At 40.7% G+C, this 24,017-nt stretch overlaps 1 protein-coding gene across 3 annotated transcripts in view; it reads left to right on the top strand.

The window, feature by feature from the left end:
* The first annotated feature begins 4,186 nt into the window (after positions 1–4,186).
* SRGAP1 (SLIT-ROBO Rho GTPase activating protein 1) overlaps positions 4,187–24,017 on the top strand; it is a 298,404-nt gene continuing 278,573 nt past the window's right edge. For 2 of the 3 annotated variants that reach the window (XM_061130901.1, XM_061130896.1), the window contains exon 1: positions 4,187–4,498. In XM_061130901.1, coding sequence (XP_060986884.1) covers positions 4,432–4,498 — 67 coding nt within the window. In that variant the 5' untranslated portion in view covers positions 4,187–4,431. The remainder of the gene's footprint in view (positions 4,499–24,017) is intronic. The other variant, XR_009690798.1, reaches the window with a different exon arrangement.

Genomic DNA, 24,017 nt, shown 5'->3' with positions numbered 1-24,017 from the left:
GTAAGTACATAGGCAGAAGAATGAGAAACTCGGAGAACTCACTTTAGAGGCAAGTAGATATGGGCTGGAATTCTGGCCTTTGCAGTTACTGGACTTTCCAGATTCTCTCCGTAAAATGAGGACAATAGTAATCACCTTGTAAGCTTCTTATAAGAATGTATGCAAAATGATTTGTTTTGTGTTTGTGACCCTTCCTTCTACAGCAATAAAATGGTGGCTTAATAATATTAAGACACTGACATTCAAAAAAAAGTTTATTGACAGTTTATTGGGCACCATGATAAACTCAAAGATGATTAAGATACTGTCTCCAATGTTTAAATTGCTTTCTGTCAGATTAAAACTGAGATAACAAAGATAACTAATACTCACTGGGTAGGTACAAAGGTCTGGAGTTCTTAGAAGTACTTTTTAAGGATTTTCTCAATAAGTGTTTATTACAGTCCCAGGAATGAGGCATTTACCCATTTTTCAGATGAGGAGACTGAAGCCCCAAGAGATGCAGTAATTTTTATCAGCTCCCTTGGGAAGCAGCAGAGCTAGGATTCACCTCTGGGTACCCTGTTTTTGGGGTTTGTAACCACCTAAAGGTTACAAGGTCTAGACTCAGCCAACAGTTCATTTCCAGTGGCTGCACTCTCTGCTGCCGTGTTATATTTTCCAGGTGCAAATATGAAATAAATCCCAGTGGCACCATGGATGAATGATATGAATACATTTTTATTTGACTACAGTTACTGCCAAAGTAACTGAGAAATCTGTATGTAGGTTAAGAGGCAACAGTTAGAACTGGACATGGAACAACAGACTGGTTCCAAATCAGGAAAGGAGTACGTCAAGGCTGTAAATTCTCACCCTGCTTATTTAACTTATATGCAGAGTACATCATGCGAAATGCCAAGCTGGATGAAGCACAAGCTGGATGAAGCACAAGCTGGATGAAGCACAAGCTGGATGAAGCACAAGCTTGAATCAAGATTGCCAGGAGAAATATCAGTAACCTCAGATATGCAGATGACACCACCTTGATGGCAGAAAGTGAAGAAGAACTAAAGAGCCTCTTGATGAAAGTGAAAGAGGTGAGTGAAAAAGTTGGCTTAAAACTCATTATTCAGAAAACGAAGATCATGGCATCTGGTCCCATCACTTCATGGCAAATAGGTGGGGAAACAATAGAAACAGTGAGAGACTTTATTTTGGGGGCTCCAAAATCACTGCAGATGGTGACTGCAGCCATGAAATTAAAAGACGCTTGCTCCTTGGAAGTAAAGCTATGACCAACCTAGACAGCATATTAAAAAGCAGAGACATTACTTTGTCAACAAAGGTCCGTCTAGTCAAAGCTTTGGTTTTTCCAGTAGTCATGTATGGATGTGAGAGTTGGACTATAAAGAAAGCTGAGTGCCAAAGAACTGATGCTTTTGAAGTGTGGTGTTGGAGAAGACTCTTGAGTGTCCCTTGGACAGCAAGGAGATCCAACCAGTCCATCCTAAAGGAGATCAATCCTGAGTATTCATTGGAAGGACTGATGCCGAAGCTGAAACTCCAATACTTTGGCCACCTGATGCAAAGAGCTGACTCATTTGAAAAGACCCTGATGCTGGGAAGGACTGAAGGCAGGAGGAGAAGGGGACGACAGAGGATGAGATGGTTGGATGGCATCACCGACTGAATGGACATGAGTTTGAGCAAGCTCTGGGAGTTGGTGATGGACAGGGAAGCCTGACATGCTGCAGTCCATGGACACGAGTGAGCGACTGAACTGAACTGACTCCCAAAGTATACTTCTTGCCTCTGGTCTCTCTACTCTCCTGGCCAACTGACCCTTCCCCGCTGCCAACAGTTACCCTTATAAAACATGTATGTGATCATGACACTTCTCTACTTAAAAAGGCTCACTGCTGTCTGCAGAACTGTGTCCAAGAGCTCAGCACAGGAGGCCTCTCCCAGTTGGCCCTGACCTTCCTTCTCAGCCTCTGCTTTGGATATCTGGCTCTTCACCCAACACTCTTACATAAAACAGCCCCGCAGGAAACTAGGGCAGTCAGGGATTCCATAGTTAACCTCCTGTGTCACAAAATGGAAAGGAAAGATTTTTTTCACTTTTTCCTTACCTTTTATTCTGTTGTTATAAAGTAAAAAGATTTGCCTAAAAATTAAATTTAAAAAAGCCATATAACTAAAAACAATGTGCACGCACTCACTTGAAACACATGTATGTTTTACTATTTTTTTTTTTTTTAATAATTTTCACCTACTGTCAAAGATCTGGTATTTCAGAGGAGGGCATCCTGTAATTCATTTGCAATTCCCTCAGAGTAGGATCGTCCTTCTCCCTGAAATGCAACAATTTCTCTTTCTAAGGTGGCAAACTACTTACTACTCACCGTTTAAATCCAGTTCAAATATCTCTTCTCTGGGAAGCCTTTCTCCCCCAGCCTTTTATTCGGTGCATTTTTCTTTCCTCGAGGCGCCCAAAGAGGGAGTAGCTCTCTTATAGCTCTACAGTACTGCCTGTAATTACTTATTTATACAAAATAGATCTGGAGACTCTTTAGGGCAGAGGTCTACTCTGAGTCCCTAGTTCTTATTTGGTGGTTGGCCCACAGTAAGAAATCTTATCACTGGATACAAGAATGAATAAAGTCTCAAAGTCCCTACTCTCTTTAGATCTAGCACCATTTGATGTGGACACGCCTTTGGACAAATCACTTAGATAAATCAGGCCTATAAAACTGGAGAAGGAAGGTGTGTGTGCGTGCTCAGTCATGTCGAACTCTTTGCCCTGCTATTGACTGTAGCCCCCCCACCCAGGCCCCTCTGTCCATGGAATTTTCGAGGCAAGAATACTGGAGTGGGTTGTCATTTCCTCCTCCAGATCTTCCCCACTCAGGGATCGAACCCGCGTCTCCTGCATGGGCAGGCGGATTCTTTACCACTGAGCCCCTGGGAGGTGGAGAAAGTCCCAAACGCTAAAAGTGTCCGCCAAAACCTAGTGACATGTTAATTACTACCTTCTTCCCCACCACGCCTTTCCCACCATCCTGACTCTCTACGATGGGGAGAATATGGTGCTCAAGATGGGTATTTTTCTCTGCCTGATGGAATAGCTTCGCTCTTTTTTGATGCTTAACATCCAAGACAATTCAGACTCCAGTGTTCCTATTGGGGTTGGGAGTAACATCCCATTCGTTCATGGAGACATCCAAAGTCTGATTTTCCCCAATGGACTCAAAAGAGCCCCACCACAGCGCTCACCCAGGGTCGAAGACTGCCTACCGGTCGGGTGGGGTTTTCCAGCGGCTAGGGCCGCGCGAGCCGGGGAGGCGCTGGGCGCGTCGTCGCCCATGGCCGCCGGGCTCGGCACGCAGGGTCGGGCTGCGGTTGGCCACAAGAGGCATCCATCTTCCTGGAGAAGCGCCGCGCTTGCTTACCGCACGGGTGGGGAGGAGCGGGGCGAGGGTGGAGAAGGGAACAAGCGGTCGGTCGGGCCCCTCCCGCGAGCCCTGCCCCGCCTCGCCGAGCCCGGCGCGGCCGCCCGGGCCGCTGCCGCCCGCAGCTCGCTCCCCAGGCGCCGGGGAGCCGCGGGCCGTGAGCGCGCCTGCAACTTTGCGGCCGCCAGGGGCGCGGCTCCTCCCGGGGCGCGTGCGGGTGTGCGGGTAGCCGGCGGCCTCGTGGGGGCAGCAGCGGCAAGGGGGACGGCGAGAAAGAGGCCGTCTCGGCGCCCGCTGGCCCAGGAGGCGGAGGCCCCGCGAGGCGCCGGCGGTGGAAACCTAAACTCCGCCGGGGCTGCGCCCAGGACGCGTTCTTACGGCGCGTAAGCCACCCTCGCGGCGGCCGCCCGGGACTCGCTTTGGGATCGCGAGTCCTCTCCCCTGCCCCGGGCAGTAGCAGCCGTGTGTGCCGACGGAGGAGCGGCCGCAGCATCCCCAGCCGGGGCGGGACCCCTGAGCGCCGGAGCGGGCGGCCGAGCAGGAAGGGAGGGTCGCGGCGCCCGCCCTCGCCGGCTGGCCCTGCCCCACGCGCCCGGTGCGGCTGGCTAACAATGGTGCGGAGCGCCGGCGCGATCCCCGCGTCCGCCCAGCGGCTGTAGGGGAAGTGGCCGGGCCCCGGGCGGGGTGGGCAGGGAGACGCCCCCCGCCACTCGCCGGCTGGAGCTCGCCGGCGCGCCGGGCCTCGCCGGCCGCGAGCCCTGGGCTCCCCGCCGCATCGCCGACGGCAGCTGGACCCCGAGAGTATGGTGCCAGCGCCCGGGTTAATCTAGTCCTCGGCTCGCTCCTTCTTCCCCTCCTCCTCCTCTCCCTCCCGTCGGTGCTGCTTCTGGGGTCCCGGCATTTGGGAGTACAGCTCTCCGCTGCTCCGAGGAGACTGCCTGGTCGGTGACCCCTCACAGAACTTGCCCATTGAGAGCCAACCCCGAACAGCTGGATAATGTCCACTCCGAGCAGATTCAAAAAGGACAAAGAGATCATCGCCGAGTATGAAAGTCAAGTCAAAGGTACGGATGGGAGCGGCTGCCTCGCTCCTTTTGTGTGCTTCCTTGGCATTGTGCTCCGGGGGTTGCGTTTCTAACTTGGGGGTCTGCGCTGGAGGAAGGTCGCGAGGGACCACCGGAGCGCCTGGGTGAGCCACCAAGGGCTTCGTGAAAGCCAGGCTCAGCTCCAGTCCCGTCGGGTCCACGGGGAGCTGGAGACCGGGTGGCCCTCCCCCGCTGCCGGCTCGCCACCTCCAACCGGGGAGAACTGGCTTTAAATTAACCACCTTTTGCCGGCAACTTACACAGGAGGTGGGCAGCAGCGGAGGTTCCCCCCAGTTATCTTCACCAGCATCTTTTTTTTTTTTTTTTTTTTTAGAATAATACCATTGTCACAGCCACTGATACATTGTCATGTAATTTTTTTTTTTTTTTCTTTTTAAGGAGTCATTTTTCTGAAGTCTGGACCCGAAGTGGTCTAGAGCTTCCTTGAGTGCAGGAAATTGGCGATATTTGCACTAATCACTAATTTATCAGGGCGAGTCCCCCTTCTATAAAACAGCTCCCTAAAAGCCTGGCAGTTAAACCAAGAAAGGACTAGTGGAATATGACTCTTCCTCTATAATGGGCCGGAATTCAGTGCCATCTTTCACACTCACACGGGGATATTGCTTTATCATTTGCTGGAGGCCACTTGCATGTAAAATGAAGGTTTGAATGTTTGAATAGTAGTTTGAATCCATTTACATGGTCACCTAATGAAGGAATCTAGTTAAGGTTGATTATGGCATTTTTACTCAATGTGTCTTGCGGTTTAAAATATATATTTTCTCTCTGGTACAAGTATTTTGTGTTGCTGTTGAAGTGTTTAATAAGCATGTATTTGTTGTTTATTTTTCCCTCTTCCTCTATGGCCTCTCACTGGTAGCTGTTCCCATCCATTGAGACAATGGATGGAGTGTTGAGGTTACTGCTGTTCTTTGGAATATTCAATGCAAAGTTGATAAAAATTGCTTTGTAGACACCCGTGTTTGTACAGACACAATCTTATGAAAGGGCTGCAGAGAAAGGCATTCCTGAACTTGTCTTGGGAAAGGCAGGAGCAGCCTGGGAGTTCTTTTGTGTGGTCAAGTTGTGAAAATGCCTGGAGTCCGGTGAAAGGACCTGGTAGGGAAACCCTCTGTGAATGAGTGAGAATCTGGACCGACTTAGGACGAGAGGCAAACACTGTCTGCAAGCCCAGGGACTTAAATTTCCTTTAGGTTGACTCCAGTAATGGAGTGAAGATGAACACTCTTCAGGAAACAGATTTTTATCTGCTTGCAGTTATAAGATAATGTATGCTTGTAGGAACTGATTACATTGACATGGAAGTTATTTAGCAGAGAAATAATTATTTGCTTAGAGACAGATAAACTTTCTAATGAGCATAACCTTTCTTTTCTTCTTCTTCTTTTTTTTTTTTTTCCTTTCTTTTCTTAACAAGTCAACAGTCCTTCTCAGGTATGACTCCTGTTCACAGTCATCATTTCTCTGTGCAGTTTTCCCACATGGCTCTTTGTGGCAGGTCTTCAAGGGGTGGCAGTCTGGATTTCGTACTGTCTGCAGCGCTGACTGGCAGCTTGTACTTCCAAGAATTGGTTTCTTTATTTCTGCTCTAAGGTTGTTTGTTCATGATGAAGTCCTTATCTGAAAAACATTCTCATGATTAATGAATTCTATAGTTACCTGGTTACTTACATACTTTGAGAGTTTAGGCCCTCAACATTGGTTTAAAAATCAATAAAATGGGATGCGTTGCTGTGTTTAAAACGTGTCCATCAAATCCAATCCAAGGAAAAATTATGAACATGGTGAAAATTATTTTTGGAACCAATTCCGACCCATAAAAAGTAATGTATTCCCTTCAACCCTCCTCACTCACCTGAGAGTCCTCAGGCAGCTTTATGACTCTGCTACGCCGGAACTGCCTTTCTCATCAGGGTCTGTGTCCAGAGTTCATCTGCTTCCTCTGCAATACTTACACATCCTGTGTCTAACCCAGATCCTTACTGTTGTTGACGTTCAGTAGCTAAGTCATATCCAGCTCTTTATGACCCCATGGGCTGAACTGTTATCTTCCCCTCTTCACACACACCATTCTCAGGACAACTGCACTTCTTATGATAACTGGGTCTGAGATACCGAGGGCGACGCCGCAAAGCTTCTCACCACCCAGCCCCAGAAGTTCCAGAATCACTTTTGCCATATTCTATTGATTGTTGTTGTTCAGGTGCTGAGTTGTTTCCCACCCGTGGACTGCAGCACACCCGGCTCCTCTGTCCTTGACTATCTCCCAGAGTTTGCTCAAATTCCTATCCATTGAGTTGGGGACGTTATCTAACCATCTCATCCTCTGCCGCCCCCTTCTGCTTTTGCAGTCACCCTTTCCCAACATCAGAGTCTTTTCCAGTTAGTCAACTCTTTGCATCACGTGGCCAAAGTATTGAAGCTTCAGCTACAGTCTGTCCAGTGAGTAGTCAGGGTTGATTTCCTTTAGGATTGACTGGTTTGATCTCGTTTCCCCTAATGCCAGATCCTTATATCCATATGTCAACATGGGAGTAGGGAAATACAATGGAATTGGACCCTACACACTTTGAATGGCACAAATTCACCTGAATTTACTAGGCAACATCAAGAAGACAATGAGAGAGAAATGAGAGTTAAATAGTGCCTGAGGCCTGCTGTCTGTGAAGTGAGAATAGGTCCCTCATTAAGAATAGTTTCAGAGGTAGGATCCTGGTTTTCTGTTTCTTTTCCTGAGCCCCTCTTTAAGGTTGAGTGTCTCACCCAGGCAGGATGCTAGTCCACTAGTTAAAGATAGGTGGTTTTGGAACAACCAACACTTTCAGTTCTAGCAGGTATTTCATCTGATGGTAAACAAAAGGAAGATGGCTCATTCTATCACTGGAGGAAAACCTAGCTGTATTGGGCTCATTAAGAGATGACTCTTAACAGGTCTCTTCTGAATTAATAAAGCCACATATATTGAACTCTCTGGATGACTTACATATATGGGAGAGTCACCTTTGCTTTAACTTTTTTCGTAATGAATTCATATCTGAGTTCTCAGGGAATTAAAGTGTAATACCCAGGTAGAGCAGTAGTAAAGAATCCACCTGCCAATGCTGAAAACAGAAGAGGTGGGTTCGATCCCTGGGTCAGGAAGATCCCCTGGAGTAGGAAGTGGCAACCCACTCCAGTATTCTTGCCTGGAAAATTCTATGGCAGAGGAATCTGGCGGGCTGTCAGACATGACTGAGCACTCATGTACTCATTCACATAGAGAATACAGAAAAAATAATAAAATCACGTTCAGAAAAGTAGAGCACGGGATTGTAAGAGGGGGAAGAATTGGAGGTTATGACTAGTTAAAGGAACAGATAGGTTTAAATCAAAGAGAAAAACACCCCAAGCAATAATTTAAAAGGCATGTGTTAGGAGGAGAAGGATTATTTCATGCATGTTGGTCAATTTCCTGAAGATTTAGAATCCAGAGAAATTAATCTCTTGTTTCTGTGGGGCCTTAAAAAGCAAGCTTGTCTGGAAAAGTATATGAAACTCAGACCACTCGACTACACTACTTTTAGCATCTCTGGCAAAAAACTTAATAGTGGAAAAGATCATAGCAAGTGGCTAGCAGAAGGTTTAAGGATTATCTGTGGATTTCAGAGATCCAGTAATTTTTTAATTCTGCAGCAGAAATATTATAGAGTCCATATAAAAAATATGGGTTCACATATGGGAGTCAGAAGAATCAAAAGACACATTTTATGAGGTGAAACTCATGGATGGGAAGTTGTGTTTGTTTTTAATAATGCGTGTTGTTAGTTGCTAAGAATTGACAGCTATTATTTGCAGTATTTTCCAAGGGATAATCTCGTACTCTCATCTACATGCCATATGTGCAGGAAGTGCCAAGAAAATCTGTTGTTCTTCAACCACCCTGCTGCCTGAACTACAAATAGTGCATTTTGGTAGCAGATGGAGCATAAGAAATTGCCAGTTCAATTTGATAGGACCTCACATCATGTGATAGGTTTCAGTGGGGAAATTAAAAGTGGTTCTATCACTCATAACGGAACCTGTGTCTACGTCTAATGTTCTTTCATTTAGCTTGTAATAGAAAATAACAGTTTAAATTGTGAATTAAAATTTTATACTTGGGAAGGACTTTAAACATTCCCTGTCCAGCCCACTTATATAGTATAAGGAGGCATAATGTCAGTTGTACAATTAACTGTAATATATGTGCAACTGGAACCCAGGTCCTCTGCTTTTCAGTAGCAAATCAGATTGGTTTGGTTTTTAGATTCCTCACAAAGTAGAGTAGGAGATAGAACACTTACCTATTTAGACTTTACGTCCCTTGAAGAAATCATAGCTAGATGAAAGACAGAACAGCTCTTATCTATTAACAGGAGGAGTTAATTAAAGTGATTAACAGCAGCTAAATTTCAAGCAAGATCATTTCAAGAAACCACAGTGCCCAGGCAGTGGCTTCACATCATGCCTTTGAGATCAAGGGGAAAAAATAGGTGAATATGTACAAATGTAATGCATTTAAAATTTTGGTCATGCTAATTGTAGCCATTGCAATAAGACCTCTTAGATTGTTTCTTAAAACCTGATTAGTTTCATGAATTTGAAAATATCTTAAGGAATAGTTATGGAGAAATTTTTAAGCAAAGCATGTTCTTCTGAAATACAGTGAGGGTTGGCATATGCTATGGGATGAAAAATCTGAGCTCTAACCATTTATATTGGTTTCTTACTCCGAGCTGAAATAAATAGGTCAGGAACCCCTACATCCTCAGCTCTGGTCCAATTGAGAGTCTACTTTGTGGATTGACCAGACCCTTTTTTATGCTACTTGTTTTTATTTCAAATTATACCACTGAGAATTAAGATTAAAAAAACAAAAGCCAAGTAAACTGTATGTCTAATCACTCAGTCTCTTTTTGTTTTAGTGGTTTGAAGTCAGAAACTGATATTAGAGACAGTTCCTTGAATACTTTTTTGGTAATTGAAGGTGTTTTTATTTGTTGGTCCCAAGTTACCTTCTAGTTTACTAACAGCGTATTTGTACTCACCTGTTGATATTTCAGGATGGGAAGAAATAGAACATATTGTTTAAGAGCAGAAACTTTGGTATTAGCCACTCAGCCCTGCCACTAATGATATATTTGACCACTATTAGTCAATTTCTTCATCTGTAAAATGGGAATAATATTGACAGTAGTACTTACTTCCTTACCTTTGTGAGGCTTCTGTGAGGTGATTTGTGGAAAGCCTTTATTACAGGCTTGGCACTAATGAATAGTCTTTAAAACTTAGGCTTTGTTATCTGTTTAATTTTTATTTTCTTTAGTTTCAACTGCTCCTTTTTACATTCTGAGTTGGACAAGCTTTTTGAAATTCAAATACATAATCACCAATCTGCTGCCTAAATAGATCCCAAAGTGGGTGATTATAAGCCATTCTAATAAAGTGCTCTGTACTCTTAGAATAGAGTGAGTTTCATGGTGGAATTAAAAAGGGATATGTAATAGGCAAACCAGAGGGATGCCCAGCTCCTTCTAAGGTGGATTTTTTTTTTTATTGTGTCATTGCTTTTTATTCAAGTACATATAACAGAGCCGAGAAGCACATTTCCTAGGCTGCCATGTGTTTGCTTACAACTTTTGTTTAAAATGTTCTCTTCCTTTAATGATACCAAATGAGCTTCCCTGATTACTCAAGCAGTAAAGAATCCTCCTGGAATGCAGGAGACACTGGACAGGTGGGTTTGATCCCCAGGTCAGGAAGATCCCCTGGAGGAGGAAATGGCAACCCACTCCAGTATTCTTGCCTGGGAAATCCCATGGACAGAGGAGCCTGGTGGGCTATAGTCCATTGGGTCACAAAGAGTCCCACATGACTGAGCTTGCATGCAGCTTAATGATGCCAAATGGAAAATGAAAACTGTAGTCCTATGACAAAAAGGATTCTTATAATGTCCAATAAAGTCTCTGACTTAATTTCATAGCAAAATATTTTGTTTTAAAATCATTATAGAGGGTCTTCCCTGGTTGTCCAGTGGTTAAGACTCCATGTTCCCCAGGCAGGGAGTCTAGGTTCCATCCTTGGTCAGGGAACTAGATCCCACATGCTGCCGCTGAGTTTGCATGCCCCAACAATCCTGCAAAGCTACAAGACCCAGCTTAGCCAAATAAATAAATTTAAATAAATACATTTTTTTAAAAAATCAGTGTAGAAATGAGCTTTTTTGTGTGTAACTGTTCATTTGCTTTTGCTTATGAGAGCACTCTGCTTTTTTCCAGCTTTATTGCGATAGAACCGACATAACAGAGAGCAATTTGATATTAAAAATTATTGTCTATTATCTTCCACGTCTCCAATAGATCTTTGTTAAATATTAATTGAATGAATAAAGTAATCATTTTGAATTATTATTCCCTTATAGTATAACCAACATGTTCATCATAGAATTATCTAGGGTGTCCGACAATCAAGGATTACCACAAAATTAAATTGAACTCAAATGTAACATCTTTAGAAAGTTGCAAAGCTGGAAACAATCTAAATGTCCAACAGTGGAGAATAGTTAACTAAATTCCACTTGGGAATAATTAGCTAACTTATACACGTGAAGTCATTAACACTGGTTTTTGAAGAACATTTTATGGTATGGAGAAATGTTTTTGAATAATTATTTACAATTTAGTGAATAATTTACATAATGTCTGGTAGGCCAAATTCTCCTTCCTTATATCCTTTCAAAAGTATTTTGGTGATCTTGATCCTTTCTCTTTTATGTGCGTTTTAGAATCACTTTTCCTTCCATGGGAAGTCCATGGGCAGTTTGATTAGAACTGTGAAATTATAGAGCAATTAGCAGAGAACTGGCATCTTTATATTAGATTATAAATTCTAATTACACATGAATATGAGTATTTCTGCATTTATTTAGTTATTTGTAAATATCTTACTGTAAAGTTTTATATTTTCTGTCTTTTGTTAGATTTATTTCACTTTTCTTACTGTATATGATATCTCTTTTAAAATTGTTTTTTAATTGTTTCTGGTGTGCAGAAATGCCATTTACTTCTGTATAAAAGTCTTATATCCAGCTGCCTTGCTAGTTTATTATTATTACAAATAATTTGTTCATTTTTTGGTTATAAAATCTTATTATTTGCGAATAAAGACAATTACATTTCCTCCTTCCCAATCCTTTTGGCTTTAATTTATTCTTCTTTTTTGCCCTCGGCAGAATTTTGAGTATGAAGTTGATAAATGTAGTGAATTGGCATTCTTTTCTTGTTCCAGATTTAAAGGGAGTGTTTTCAAGCCTTTTTTCCCCCATAAAGGATAATGATTGTTTTCATTTTGTTATAGATATTCTCATCAGGTTAGGTAAGATCTCACATATTCTCTGTTTACTTGAAGTTTTAGTCATTAATGGTTGAAAGTTATCTTTTTTTTCTTTTTGCATTTATTGATTTTTTTCTTCTTTAATCAGTTAATGTAATGAGAAATATTTATAGAGTTTCTAATATTAAGCCATCTCTGTATTCCAGAATTAAACCTGTCTTCATCATTGTATTATATATGTAAATAGTTGCATTCAGCTTGCCAGTATTTAGTTTAGGTTTTTTGGGGGGAAGTGGTTTTTTTTATTGTTTTTTGCTTGGTTGGTTGGTTGTTGTCTCTAAATTCTGAAACAAAATAGACGCATGGCTTTTCTTTCGGACACTGTCCTTGTCGATTCTTATTTCACTTACACTAGCCTCACAGAATGCGCTGGAGAGTATTGCTTCTCTTTCCATTTTGTGGAAGACTTTGAAATTGTGGAATATTCCTTCTCTTGAAAGGTCCGTAAAACTGCTTACTTGAGTCTAGTTATTTTCTTTGTGTGAAGAACTTTTAACTGCTTATCAGCAGTTAAGCTTTAGTTTTGTTAGTGATAGGATTATTTATTCTTTATATTCCTTCTGAAGTCAGTTTTGATAAGTTATGTTTTTCTAAAGATGTCTCCATTTTCTGTATGTTTTCAGATACATTGACATAATGTTGATGATAGTATATTTTTGAAATAAGGGCCGATTTGTATTTAATTTAAAATACCATTTTAGGGAATTCCCTGGCAGTCCAGTGGTTAGGACTTGAAGCTTTCACTGTGAGGGCCCAAGTTCAATCTCTGTTTGGGGAACTAAGATCCCACAAGCCATGTGGTGTGGCTAACAAATAAAAATTTAGAAATAAATAAAAAATAAAATATTATTTTAAAATATTTATTTTTGCCTCATCTCTTTGCTGAACTTTAAAAGGGGGTTGTCTACTTTTGTTGTTTTTCTTTTCTCTTTTATTGATTTCTACTCTTTCATTATCATCCTTTAAATTTTTTTCAGATTTATTCTGTTCTTTAGCTGTTTTTTTACATTGGACATACAGCTCATTTGTTTTTAAGTTTTTTAAATTTATTTTTAATTAGAGGATAATTGCTTTACTATACTGTGTTGGTTTCTGCCATACATCAATGTGAATCAGCCATAGGTATACATGTGTCCCCTCCCTCTTAAACCTGCCTCCCGCCTCTACCCCATCCCACCTGGCTAGGTAGTCACGGAGCACCAGGTCTGAGGTGTCTGTGTCACACAACAGATTCATTCAATGCTACTCTCTATTTGTCCTACCCTCTCCTTCCCCCACTGAATCTGCAAATCGGTTCTCTAAATAGGTTCATCATTGCCATCTTTCTAGATTCCATATATATGCATTAATATACAATATTTTTTTCTTTTCTCTTCCCTTCTCTTTTCTCTTTCTGACTTACTTCACTCTATAATAGGCTCTAGTTTCATCCACCTCTTTAGAACTGACTCAGATGTGTTCCTTTTTATGGCTTAGTAATATTCCATTGCATGTATGTACCACAACTTCTTTACCCATTCATCTGTCGATGGACATCTAGGTTGCTTCCATGTCCTAGCTATGGTAAATAGTGCTACAATGAACACTGGGATACATGTGTCTTTTTCACCTGTGATCCTCAGGGTATATGCCCAGTAGTGGGATTGTTGAGTCATTTGGTAGTTTTATTCCTAGTAGCTTTCAAGCTCATTGTTTCTATCCTCCTTTGCTATTATAAGCATTTAAGGCAATGCATTTTTTTTTCTAATGTAAACGTTATTTCTAACAAAAGCATGATTCTTAAGAAAGGCATCTGTTCTTCTCCCCTAATAAATATTTATGATAGTTTCACTTAAAGTAGTTTTTGCTTCATCTAGCAAATTTTGATCTTGTGAAGTTTATTAAAATTGTGTTCTGAGTATTCTGAATTTCTTCCAATGGTTTCTTCTTACCTATGAGGTATAAAGAAGTATGACTACATTGAAAAGTGAGACTATTTATATATTTTTTAAAAATATAATTACTGCATTGCAATATGAGTACTTTCTGAGAGTAATTTATTTTTTTGAAGTGTTTGAAATTAGTTGCAGATGATCTCCTTTTACTGTTCTCTGGAGGAATTCATGTAAGACTGGAACTGTGTGACTCTTAAATGTTTACTGAAGTCATCTAGGTCTAGTATTGTCATCAAGAAAAAAAAACTGCCATTGCTTTTGAATTTACAGTTTTCCTAATTTATTGACATAAAATTGTTTACTGTATTCTCATACCTTTTTAATCTCTGCAGCATCTGCAGTTATACTTCTTTTCTGTTAATAACACTTGTTTGTATGTGTGTCTTCTCCCTTTTTTCCATGATTGACCTTGCCAGACTTATTAGTCTTTTCAAAGAACTAGTTTTATACTTCTTTGATTTACTATATTGTATATTTGTTTTCTGTTTTGTTAGTATGTTTCCTCCCTATGATTCCCTTCCTTTTACTTTTTTTGTGAGCATTATTTGCTGATCATTTTTAAAATTCTTATTTATCTTCCAAGTTCTTACTTTTTATAATGTAAACAAGTAAGGTAATAAAATTTCCTCTAAGTATTGCTTTACATGCATTCTGCAAGATTATTTTTCCATGTTAGTGTTTCTAACTTTAACAGGATAGCATATGTAGCTTTTCTTTTTCTTTTTTGAAGTATAGTTGATATACAGTGTTGTGGTAGTTTCAGATGTATAGCAAAGTGATTCAGTTATATAAAAATTGAATATATGTTATATATGTAAAATATATATATATTTTCTTTTTTTAGATTCTTTTCCATTTTAGATTATAAAATACTGTATATAGTTCCCTGTGCTATACAGTAGGTCCTTGGTTACCTATTTCTATTTTATATATAGTAATGTGACTGTTGGACTATAAAGAAAACTGAACGCTAAAGAATTGATGCTTTTGAACTGTGGTGTTGGACTCTTGAGAGTCCCTTGTACTGCAAGGATATCCAACCAGTCCATCCTAAAGGAAATCAGTCCTGAATACTCATTGGAAGGACTAATGTTGAAGCTGAAATTCCAATACTTTGGCCACTTGATGCAAGACTCATTTGAAAAGACCCTGATGCTGGGAAAGATTGAAGGCGGGAGGAGAAGGGGGTGACAGAGGATGAGATGGTTGGATGGCATCACCAACTCGATGGACATGAGGGAGTTAGTGATGGACAGGGAGGCCTGGCATGCTGTGGTCCATGGGGTCACAAAGAGTTGGACGCAACTGAGTGACTGAACTGAACTGAACTGAAGGTATATCTCTAAAAATTTTTACGTGTAGTGTTTTTCTTATCTTTCGGTTTTGTGTACTTTCTAATTTCCATTGTGATTTTTTTCTGTGACTCATAGTCTGTTTAAAAGTGTTTTAAATTTTTCAGATACAAAGTTATTTCATTTATCATTTTGTTACTAATTTCTAACTTAATTGCATTGTCATTATAGAACATGGTCTGATTATACTGATCTTTTGAAATATTTTTCTTGACCATGTTTTCTTTGACCATGATCATAAGCCTCAACCTCCTGTGGCTCTTCCCACCTTCCTTCTCTTGCGTTCTCTCTCTCCATAGCACTTGTTATCATTTGACCTGTTTTATACTGACTTCATCTTGTTTCGGGGCTTTTAAATTTCCTTACTTATATGAAAACTGGTGATGTGGTTAAAATCATATTTTAAAAATATTTTATCCAGCGTTTTAGTTTCAATGAGAAGAGTCAGGGCTATCTATCTAAATTTACGATATACTATAGGAAGCAGAAGTCTATTATTCAGTAGGTTTTTTGTTTGTTTGTTTGTTTTTTGAGCCCATCAGTTTTTAAAAATTAATTAATTTATTCTTGCTGCTCTGGGTCTCTATTGTTGCACATGGCCTATTCTCTAGTTGCGGTGCTCAGCCTTCTCAGTGTGATGGCTTTTCTTGTTACTGAACACAGACTCCAGCAGTGGGAGCGCATAAGCTTAGCTGCCCCGTGACATGTGGAATCTTCCTGCACCAGATCCCCTGCATTGTCAGGTGGATTCTTAACCACTGGACCACCAGGAAATTCCAAGCCCATCAATTTATTACATTTTTTATTGAGATATATTTGACATTATATTAATAATGACATTATAATATTATATCATTATGTAACAGTATATTAGTTTCGGGTGTGGAGGAGGGCATGACAACCCACTCCAGTGTTCTTGCCTGGAGAATCCCATGGACAGAGGAGCCTGGAGGGCTACAGTCCACGGGGTCTCAAAGAGTCAGACACAGCTGAGTGACTAGCATATTACAGTTTCAGGTGTACAACATAATGATTCTATAGTTGTGAATATTGCCAAATGAGCACTACAGTAAGTACATCACCACACATAGAATATTTTTTCTTGTGATGAAAACTTTTAAATCTACTCTCAGTAACTTTCATACAATTATTTTTAATTCATTCAATATCAAGTTGTGTTTTAGCAAGAGAACCCAAAAATATATGTAGGTCAGGTTTACTGGGAAGAATCAGTCTATGTTTTTTCCTAAAGAGAATTATAAGGGTATCATCCCTGCCCTCTAGAATAATGCTTATAACCCAAGATCCATACACTGGAGAAGAGAGCAAATGTTACCCTAACACTTTCAAGTTCTTCATGTGTAGGTTTATGTCTGCACACAGAAAAATCCAGGATATGTGGATTTTAGGGATGAAAATGTGTAGTGAGGATCAATGAAAGGCTTTGATGTGGGCAGCGCATGAAAACATCCACACTTTTCTGAATGATCTGAGATGCTGCTGGAAAACTGGGGTTTTGCTCCTGTTGTTAATCATGCAGAGTCTGGTCTTTCATTCCTGGAGCTTGCAGGTAACAGCTTTCCTTTTCTTTCGGAGCTGTTTCTACCATTTTATCCCTTGGAGTTCTAGTCTAGAGCTGGCTGCAGTGACCTGTAATAATTCAGGGCCTCCTAGAAAAGGTAGCACCCTCTAGCCTTCTTGGCATCACAGCAGAATAGCCAATGGGGCGTAAGGAGCGTTTACAAAGTCCCAGCAGTTCTTAAAGTGCTTGATGTCCCAGTTTCTGGGCTGTCATTTCTAACTCCTCAGTTGATCTGTGGAAGACCTTTCTTTGGACTTTGGCCCTTTTATTATTTGCTTTTATTATTCTGAAGGTGCGGCTTACAAAAACAGTTCTCTCCCTCAGACCTCCAGCAGTTAAGATAGAACAATAGGTGTCTGCTTATCTTATGTAAGTCAGGAACTTTTGACATCTGGGGAGGTCCAGATTTTAGCCTGGCTGTGAATGTTGCATGTTTGAAAATGGAAGTAAGCCGCCAACGACTGCCAACATTATTCACCAAAGAAGAGAGAGTAGAAGGAAGTCATTCTGCTCATCTCATTTTCCACACACCATGGCTGTGTGGCATATTTTGATGTCTTGTCAGTGTCCAATGAGCAGTTCTCTTTGAGGATCAGTGATGGCTTTTCCTTGTTCCCATATTGATGGTGGACAACAGTTCAGTCAAATTATAACCCAGAAACACCAGCAGTAGTTTTGCAACTCAGAGCCAAAGGTGTGGCCGTTGCTGCAGGGAGCTGCCTACTGCCTGTCTTCAGGGGACAGAGAGATAAGGACAGGTGGGTAAAAAGAGCAGCTCTTTAGAAGGCTCCTTAAGCAGCCCTTAGAAAAGTGGAGTGTTTTCTGGGCTGACTCCTGACTTGAATAATTTGCTCTCATTTCTCTGCTGTGCTCAGCTTTCCTCATTACAGGCAGTAGATGCATTCCCCAGTAAAAATATGGCACAGAAAGCTGGTAAATTGTGAGACTTTAGAAAGGAGAATTTGTTAGATTTCATGTCCCTTAGAAAAGTTCGCTGAGTATACTACAAAGAGAGAGTGTGTGTTAGTGAATGCTTTTTCAAATGGCCACTCCATTTCTAACTGACCTTCAGTTACCAATTGTCTTAAAAATGTTAATGGGAACTTGCAAATGTGTCACCAGAAGTGCATGTTTGAGAAATTTCCAGACTGTATTTTTATAGAATTCAGAGTTTTAGTGATACGCGTTTTTTTCCTACATTCTCCAAATACCTAATCGACAAATAAATATATCTTTTCTGAGGCTGGGAACTCTACTTCCTAGTCAGGTTAACATTTTTAGTCTCTTTTCTGTTAGGTATCTCATTTCCTCCATTGGTCTTGGTATTAAATTGTGAAATAATGTACAGAGAGCCCCGTGCACTGTCAAACGCAATAAAAATGGCTTTTATTGTCTTTGTGGTCAGTCATCTTCTGGCAGTTTCTGACATTCTCCTAATGTCCCGTTTTCAAATACCAGGTAACACTCTGAAATAAACATACCTGCATAAATTGATAAGTACTCTGTATAGCATACTACTTTGTAGCATAGCCTCAGAAATCAGGGGTCCTGGGGTCCAAATCCTGCCTCAGCTACTCTCCGGCTATTGGATTGTAAGCAGATAACTTCCTCTCATCCTGCCTCACTTTCCTTGCCTATAAAATAGAAATAATAGCACTTCACTCAGAGCATTGGTAAAACAAATAGAGTATTGAACAAACAAAATGACTGGCACATAGTAAGTGCTTAAGAAGTGTTGGTGTATTGCCACTTTTATGTACTCGGCTCTGGAAGCAATAATAATCAACTTTAGATTGTGAAAGATTTAGTAGCCAAGAAGAGCCTAAGGAGACCTGGGGACCAAATCCTGAATGGGATTCTGCAGCAGGAAAAGGCCATTAGTTAAAAACTAAGGGAATCCCAAATAAAGTATGGACTTTAGTTAATTTTTAAAAATACTTAGTAAGAATAGACAAAGAAAACACTTTCTCTTTTTAAAAAAATTCCACTCATGTAACTTTCATGGCTATAAAAATTTGTTTTTGGCTAAACTACAGAACTGATAAGGCAAAAAATGGCAATTCTCAAATCATTTGCAGTTTACCCTTCCATTGGCATCACTGGCATTTGTGTTCATAGTGTTTCCCTACCTACCTATTTAGTGAACAAATGTGGTCATTTGCAGGATAGTTACTGTAGACTTGCTTTTTATTCAACAATAGATTGGTGCTGCTCAGAGTTGGTCCGTAGACTAGGGCTGGTCAGAACCATTTATTAACAGTCCTTGAGGAGATATGGTAAATCATGGCCCTGCTTCCTTTATCCAGAAAGTCTTGCTCCACACAAATGTCAGCTAAACTAAACAGTGCTTAGTGATGTGTTGATTTAGGTTTTGGCACAAGCTCTTTATCTCATTGTGGATCTGCAGCCGACAGTTCTCTGGCCTGTGTGTGAGTAATGTTGGTCGGCACCGTTCCATAGACGTGTATAGAGAGCTGTCTTTTCCCTTTAATGGCTTTTACTGTTACGTGTTGTTCTTTGTTGATTCAGAGACAAGATTGCCCTTCGAATGGGACAGTGGTGACATTTACCAGTGGCCACCTCTGTCCTTTTAATCTTCATCAGTTTCAGTGACTGGGCTTCCTTTAAAAAGGCAGCACAGTGGACAGGTTAATACCTTGGAGAAGTCCAGTTCAAATTACGGTTCTTCTGGAACCTCAGTTTTCTAACTTGGAAATGAGAATAATGATCATGTTTATTTTATAAGAATTGTTTTGAGGATTAAATGAAATTGTACCTGAAAAGAAGTTAGCCCTGCTCTTTTTTTGTTTGTTTGTTTTTAAATTTTTTACTTTGTATTGCAGTATAGCCAATTGACATTGTTGTGATAGTTTCAGGTGGACAGCAGAGGGACTCATCCATGGTATACATGTATCCATTCTCACCCAAACACCCCTCCCATTCAGGCTGCAGCAAAACATTGAATAGAGTTCCCTGTGCTATACCGTAGGTCCTTGTCAGCTATCCATTTTAAATATAGCAGTGCATGCATGTTGAGTTTAGCACTGCTCTTGGCAGTTAGTAAGGGCTCAGTAAAAATAAGCTACTATAATAATTACTATTATTTACTACTGCTATACCTGAAGCTGTTGTCTTTATTAGTGACAGATTTTTTTCTTAAATAATTTAAAAAACTTATTCATCTCCAGAGAGATTAAAATTACTAACAGACCTCAGTTTTACAAAGCCAACACTAAAAACTGGGAATGTTAATGGTTCTTTAGAAAAGCAATGAGAGATAGTTAGCCAGTCACCAGAAGCTATACTGGACCATCTTAAAAGAATTGTTTTGATAGGCTTTCTCTAGGACCTTTATCTACAAAGAGGCACTTTGTTACAATTCCTTGTATCATCACTGTTTGAGAACCTTGAGAGAGAGTGAATTCTGTTTTCTTCATGAGTATGATTGCAACTAGAGATGTAGGTTGCTGTGCCTTTAACCTGTTCTCCTTGTTTATTGTGAAGTCGCTCAGCGGTGTCTGACTCTTTGCTACCCCGTGGAGTGTAACCCACCACGCTCCTCTGTCCATGGGATTTTCTAGGCAAGAATACTAGAGTGGACTGCCATTTCCTTCTCCAGGGGATCTTCCCAACCCAGGTCTCCTGCGTTGCAGGCAGATGCTTTAACCTCTGAGCCACCAGGGAAGCCCTTGTTCATTAAGGGTTGCCAAAAATAAATCTGCCAAACAAATGGAGAGAACCATAGTTTTCCTAGCTGCTGTCAAAGGCATACTCCTCTCGTTTTCTTCCAGATGGGATATGTGGATAGAGTGTGTATATATCTGTCTGTTTCTCTACTCTTTTTAAGCAGAGCAGCACCCTTGCTCAAGACAGCTAAGATAGAGACTCATCTAATGTCACTCATCAGCGGTTTATATCTTTCACAACTTCAGTCTGATTTCTTCTCTGTATTCACCTACATGTGTTCACTGTGCCTTTCAAGTCTTTTATCATTTGATTGCTTTGAGCTAAGATCTAGACTCCTTTCATAATGAATCAGAAAAGGGCGTGGGTCCAGAGTTTTGCTTGTTTCCTGATGCAAAGTGCCTGGTTACAATACAGTGAGTCCCCTACACATGAACTTTCAAGTCGTGAACTTTCAAAGGTGCAAATGGGTATCTGGTTCCAGCAAGGAACCGGAACCTGTGCCTTCAACGTCAGGCATGAGTGAGATTTCTGCTTGCCTTCGGTCTCCCATTGTTGATGATCCTTCAGCTCTGCCATCTCCCGCTGCTTCTCCCTCTTCCCGTCAATAACTCTTCTTGCCTGTTCACTTGAGGCCAGCCTCTGTATCCCAGCTGTTATACTCTACTGTTCTACATTTCAAGCTGCTGTACTGTAAGATCAAAAATATTTATTTTTTGTGGGTTTTTAAAAAATGTATTATTTGTGTGAAAAGGATTATAAACCTATTACAGGACAGTACTATATCGTCTGCTGTGTCAGTTGGGTACATAGGCTAACTTTGTTGGACCTGAAAATAAATTGGACTTACAAATATGCTTTCCCAACAGACCTTGTTTGTATGTTGGGGACTTACTGTATAAACGTTGCCTGTAGTTATTATTGTTAGTGTCTACGAGTGCCGGCAGCTAACATCTACAGTGTGTTCCTTTTGAGGGAGGTTATATCAGTGTCGCCTTACAGGTGGGGAAAACGAAACTCAATACTTAGAAACTTGAAATAGTTTCCCTAAGATCCCACAGCTACTAAATGATAGAGCCAGCAGGGTTCAAACCTCTGTTCTAATTCTGTAGAGAGCTGCCTAAGGACAAAAAAATAAGATGAGATGCTTAGATTTCATGCCATTCACACTGTTGAAATTTCCAGAGAGCCAGGAAGAATGATTACCATCTTTGTCTCGATAAATAGTTTGTATTAATTAAAATAAAAGGCTGTATTTGTTGTTCAGCGATTATGTACTAGGGGCTTCCCAGGTGACTCAGTGGTATAGAACCTGCCTGCCAGAGCAGGAGCCACAGGAGACGTGAGTTCAATCCCTGGGTGGAGAAGACCCCCTGGAGGAGGAAATGGCAACCCACTGCAGTATTCTTGCCTGGAAAATCCCGTGGATGGAGGAGTTTGGCGGGCTGCAGTCCGTGGTGTCGCAGAGAATCAGACATGACTGAGCAGGCAGGATTATGTACTAACATTAAACTGTTACAGTGTTATTATCTCAGTGGATAACTTGGTAAGAAAAGTCATGGTGGAACTGCCTCTTTGAATGCAGTAGAAAAGGCATTTGTGGGGAGAAGAATTTTAAATGTCCTAATTTGGAATACTCTTGCTATATTTAGTGCTCTGTTCTTGGGAATAAGAAATTGCTGCTTCAACTCCTGTTACTCCCACCCTGATCCTTCCCCAACAAAGATGCCCTGCTAGTTTCTGCTGGGAAAGAAATTGTATCTCTTTAAGCTGGTTCTCTAAATTTACTTAAGATTTGTTGCTGTTGCTCCTTTTTTGGGCAGTGTTAGGACTTTTGGTAGAACCACTGAGCCTGTATCAGAATCACCTGGAGGGCTTGTTGCAACAGTTTGCTGGGCCCCACCCCAAGCCCTAGTATTTGCCTTTCCAACAAGTTCCCAGGGGGTGTTGAGGCTTTGGAATGGACACCACACTTTGGGAACCATCTCTGGAAAAGTCAAAGCAATTTTGTAACTTCTTTAGATTAGCCTATTTAGATGCTAATTTTCCTCCCAATTTCCCTAAAATCTTTACCTTTCTTATAACTGCTCTCAGTTCCTGTAAATGGACATCAAATCATGGCAATTTAGGCTCAGAGTATAGAAAATGCTTGCAGCCCTCAGCTTCCTCCTTTGGTTCTACCCCCAACCCCCATCTTTGTAATTGTTAGTTTCTCAGATTGTAAAGAGTCTTTTCAGATCACACCTGGGTAAATTGAAAACTAAAGTGGGAACATGATGAACCCCTGAGGAATAAAGCTTCAATTTCCCCTGCACATCTGCATGTGCTTTTGAATTAAGGAAAAAAAGCAGGAGGCAAGGTGGCCTTTTAAAGACCTCCTATAGCACCTTTCCATTTTCCACAATCACTGCTGACTCAGGGCAGTCAGGAGACTTAACATCTAACCCTGGAGCAAGTGAAGTGCTTATTGTTTTTCTGGCTATGGTTAATTCAAGTTACTATGAGGATGGGATTTTTTTTCTATAAATAGGAAATTTCATTATGTTTCATGAGAGTTTTTGGTTGATTTTTTAAAAATCCTAGGGTCACTGACAATTCATGACGTTGCTATAACTAGTTACAGGGCAATTACAATTTTTGCTGTTTAAGTTAGGGTCTCAACTCAAACCATAAGGAGAAAAATTAAACAGAATTACTCTTGAAAATCCTTGAGTCACTACGTTACCAACAACTGCATCCGTGAAAGCTCAGAAGGCAGAAGTTAACGTCTGTGTCTCGTTGCTCATAGGCTGTGGCCTCACACTTACATGTAGCCAAAGTCTAGTAGAAAGACTGAAAGGATGGTGAGGAAAGATAAGATTTTCCTTCCCTTCCTTGGACTCGTCCTAGAAAAGATGGACATGGAGTTAAATAGTAATAAATATAATGTGACTGCATTATATGTTAAGATAATTGAAACTTCTGATTCTGGGTCTCTGATTTAAATTCTTTTACAGTCATACTGGAATTAAATATCTTTCATTCATTCAACAAACAGCTATTGAGTATCTCCTTAGTCAAACTGTAGACTCTCCCAGGGCAGGGTTTTTTTCCCTAATCAAGACATCTGCCTTGCATTATAGTAGTTGCTCAGTGGTGTTCGTTGCATTGATAACTAATAAAAGATATCCCATGTGTTTTTATGGATTGTGTCCTAGACTTAGAGATGGAGAAGTAAACAGAGATTTTCTACATAGTGTGTTAGAGGTGTTTTAAATTTATGGGAACTTTATACAGGAAGAAATTAGTTCTGCCTGGGAGAGTTTTAATACAGGCTCATGGGAGAGACGGTTGAGCTAGGTTTGATGGATGGGTGGGAGTTCTCCAGGAATGGAAGGGCATTCCAGGTAAAGGAAAGCCTCCTGCAAAGATTCTGTATTTTTTCTTTTGAGGAATCATTAGCTTAATGTTTTAAATAGTTAGAGCAGAGTAACAAGGTGAGAATAGGAAGGTAATGCTGTTAATAGCTTACA

Source organism: Dama dama, chromosome 3, assembly GCF_033118175.1.
Source record: "Dama dama isolate Ldn47 chromosome 3, ASM3311817v1, whole genome shotgun sequence".
In the NCBI taxonomy this organism is placed as follows: domain Eukaryota; kingdom Metazoa; phylum Chordata; class Mammalia; order Artiodactyla; family Cervidae; genus Dama; species Dama dama.
This window is presented reverse-complemented; position numbering and strand designations above follow the sequence as displayed.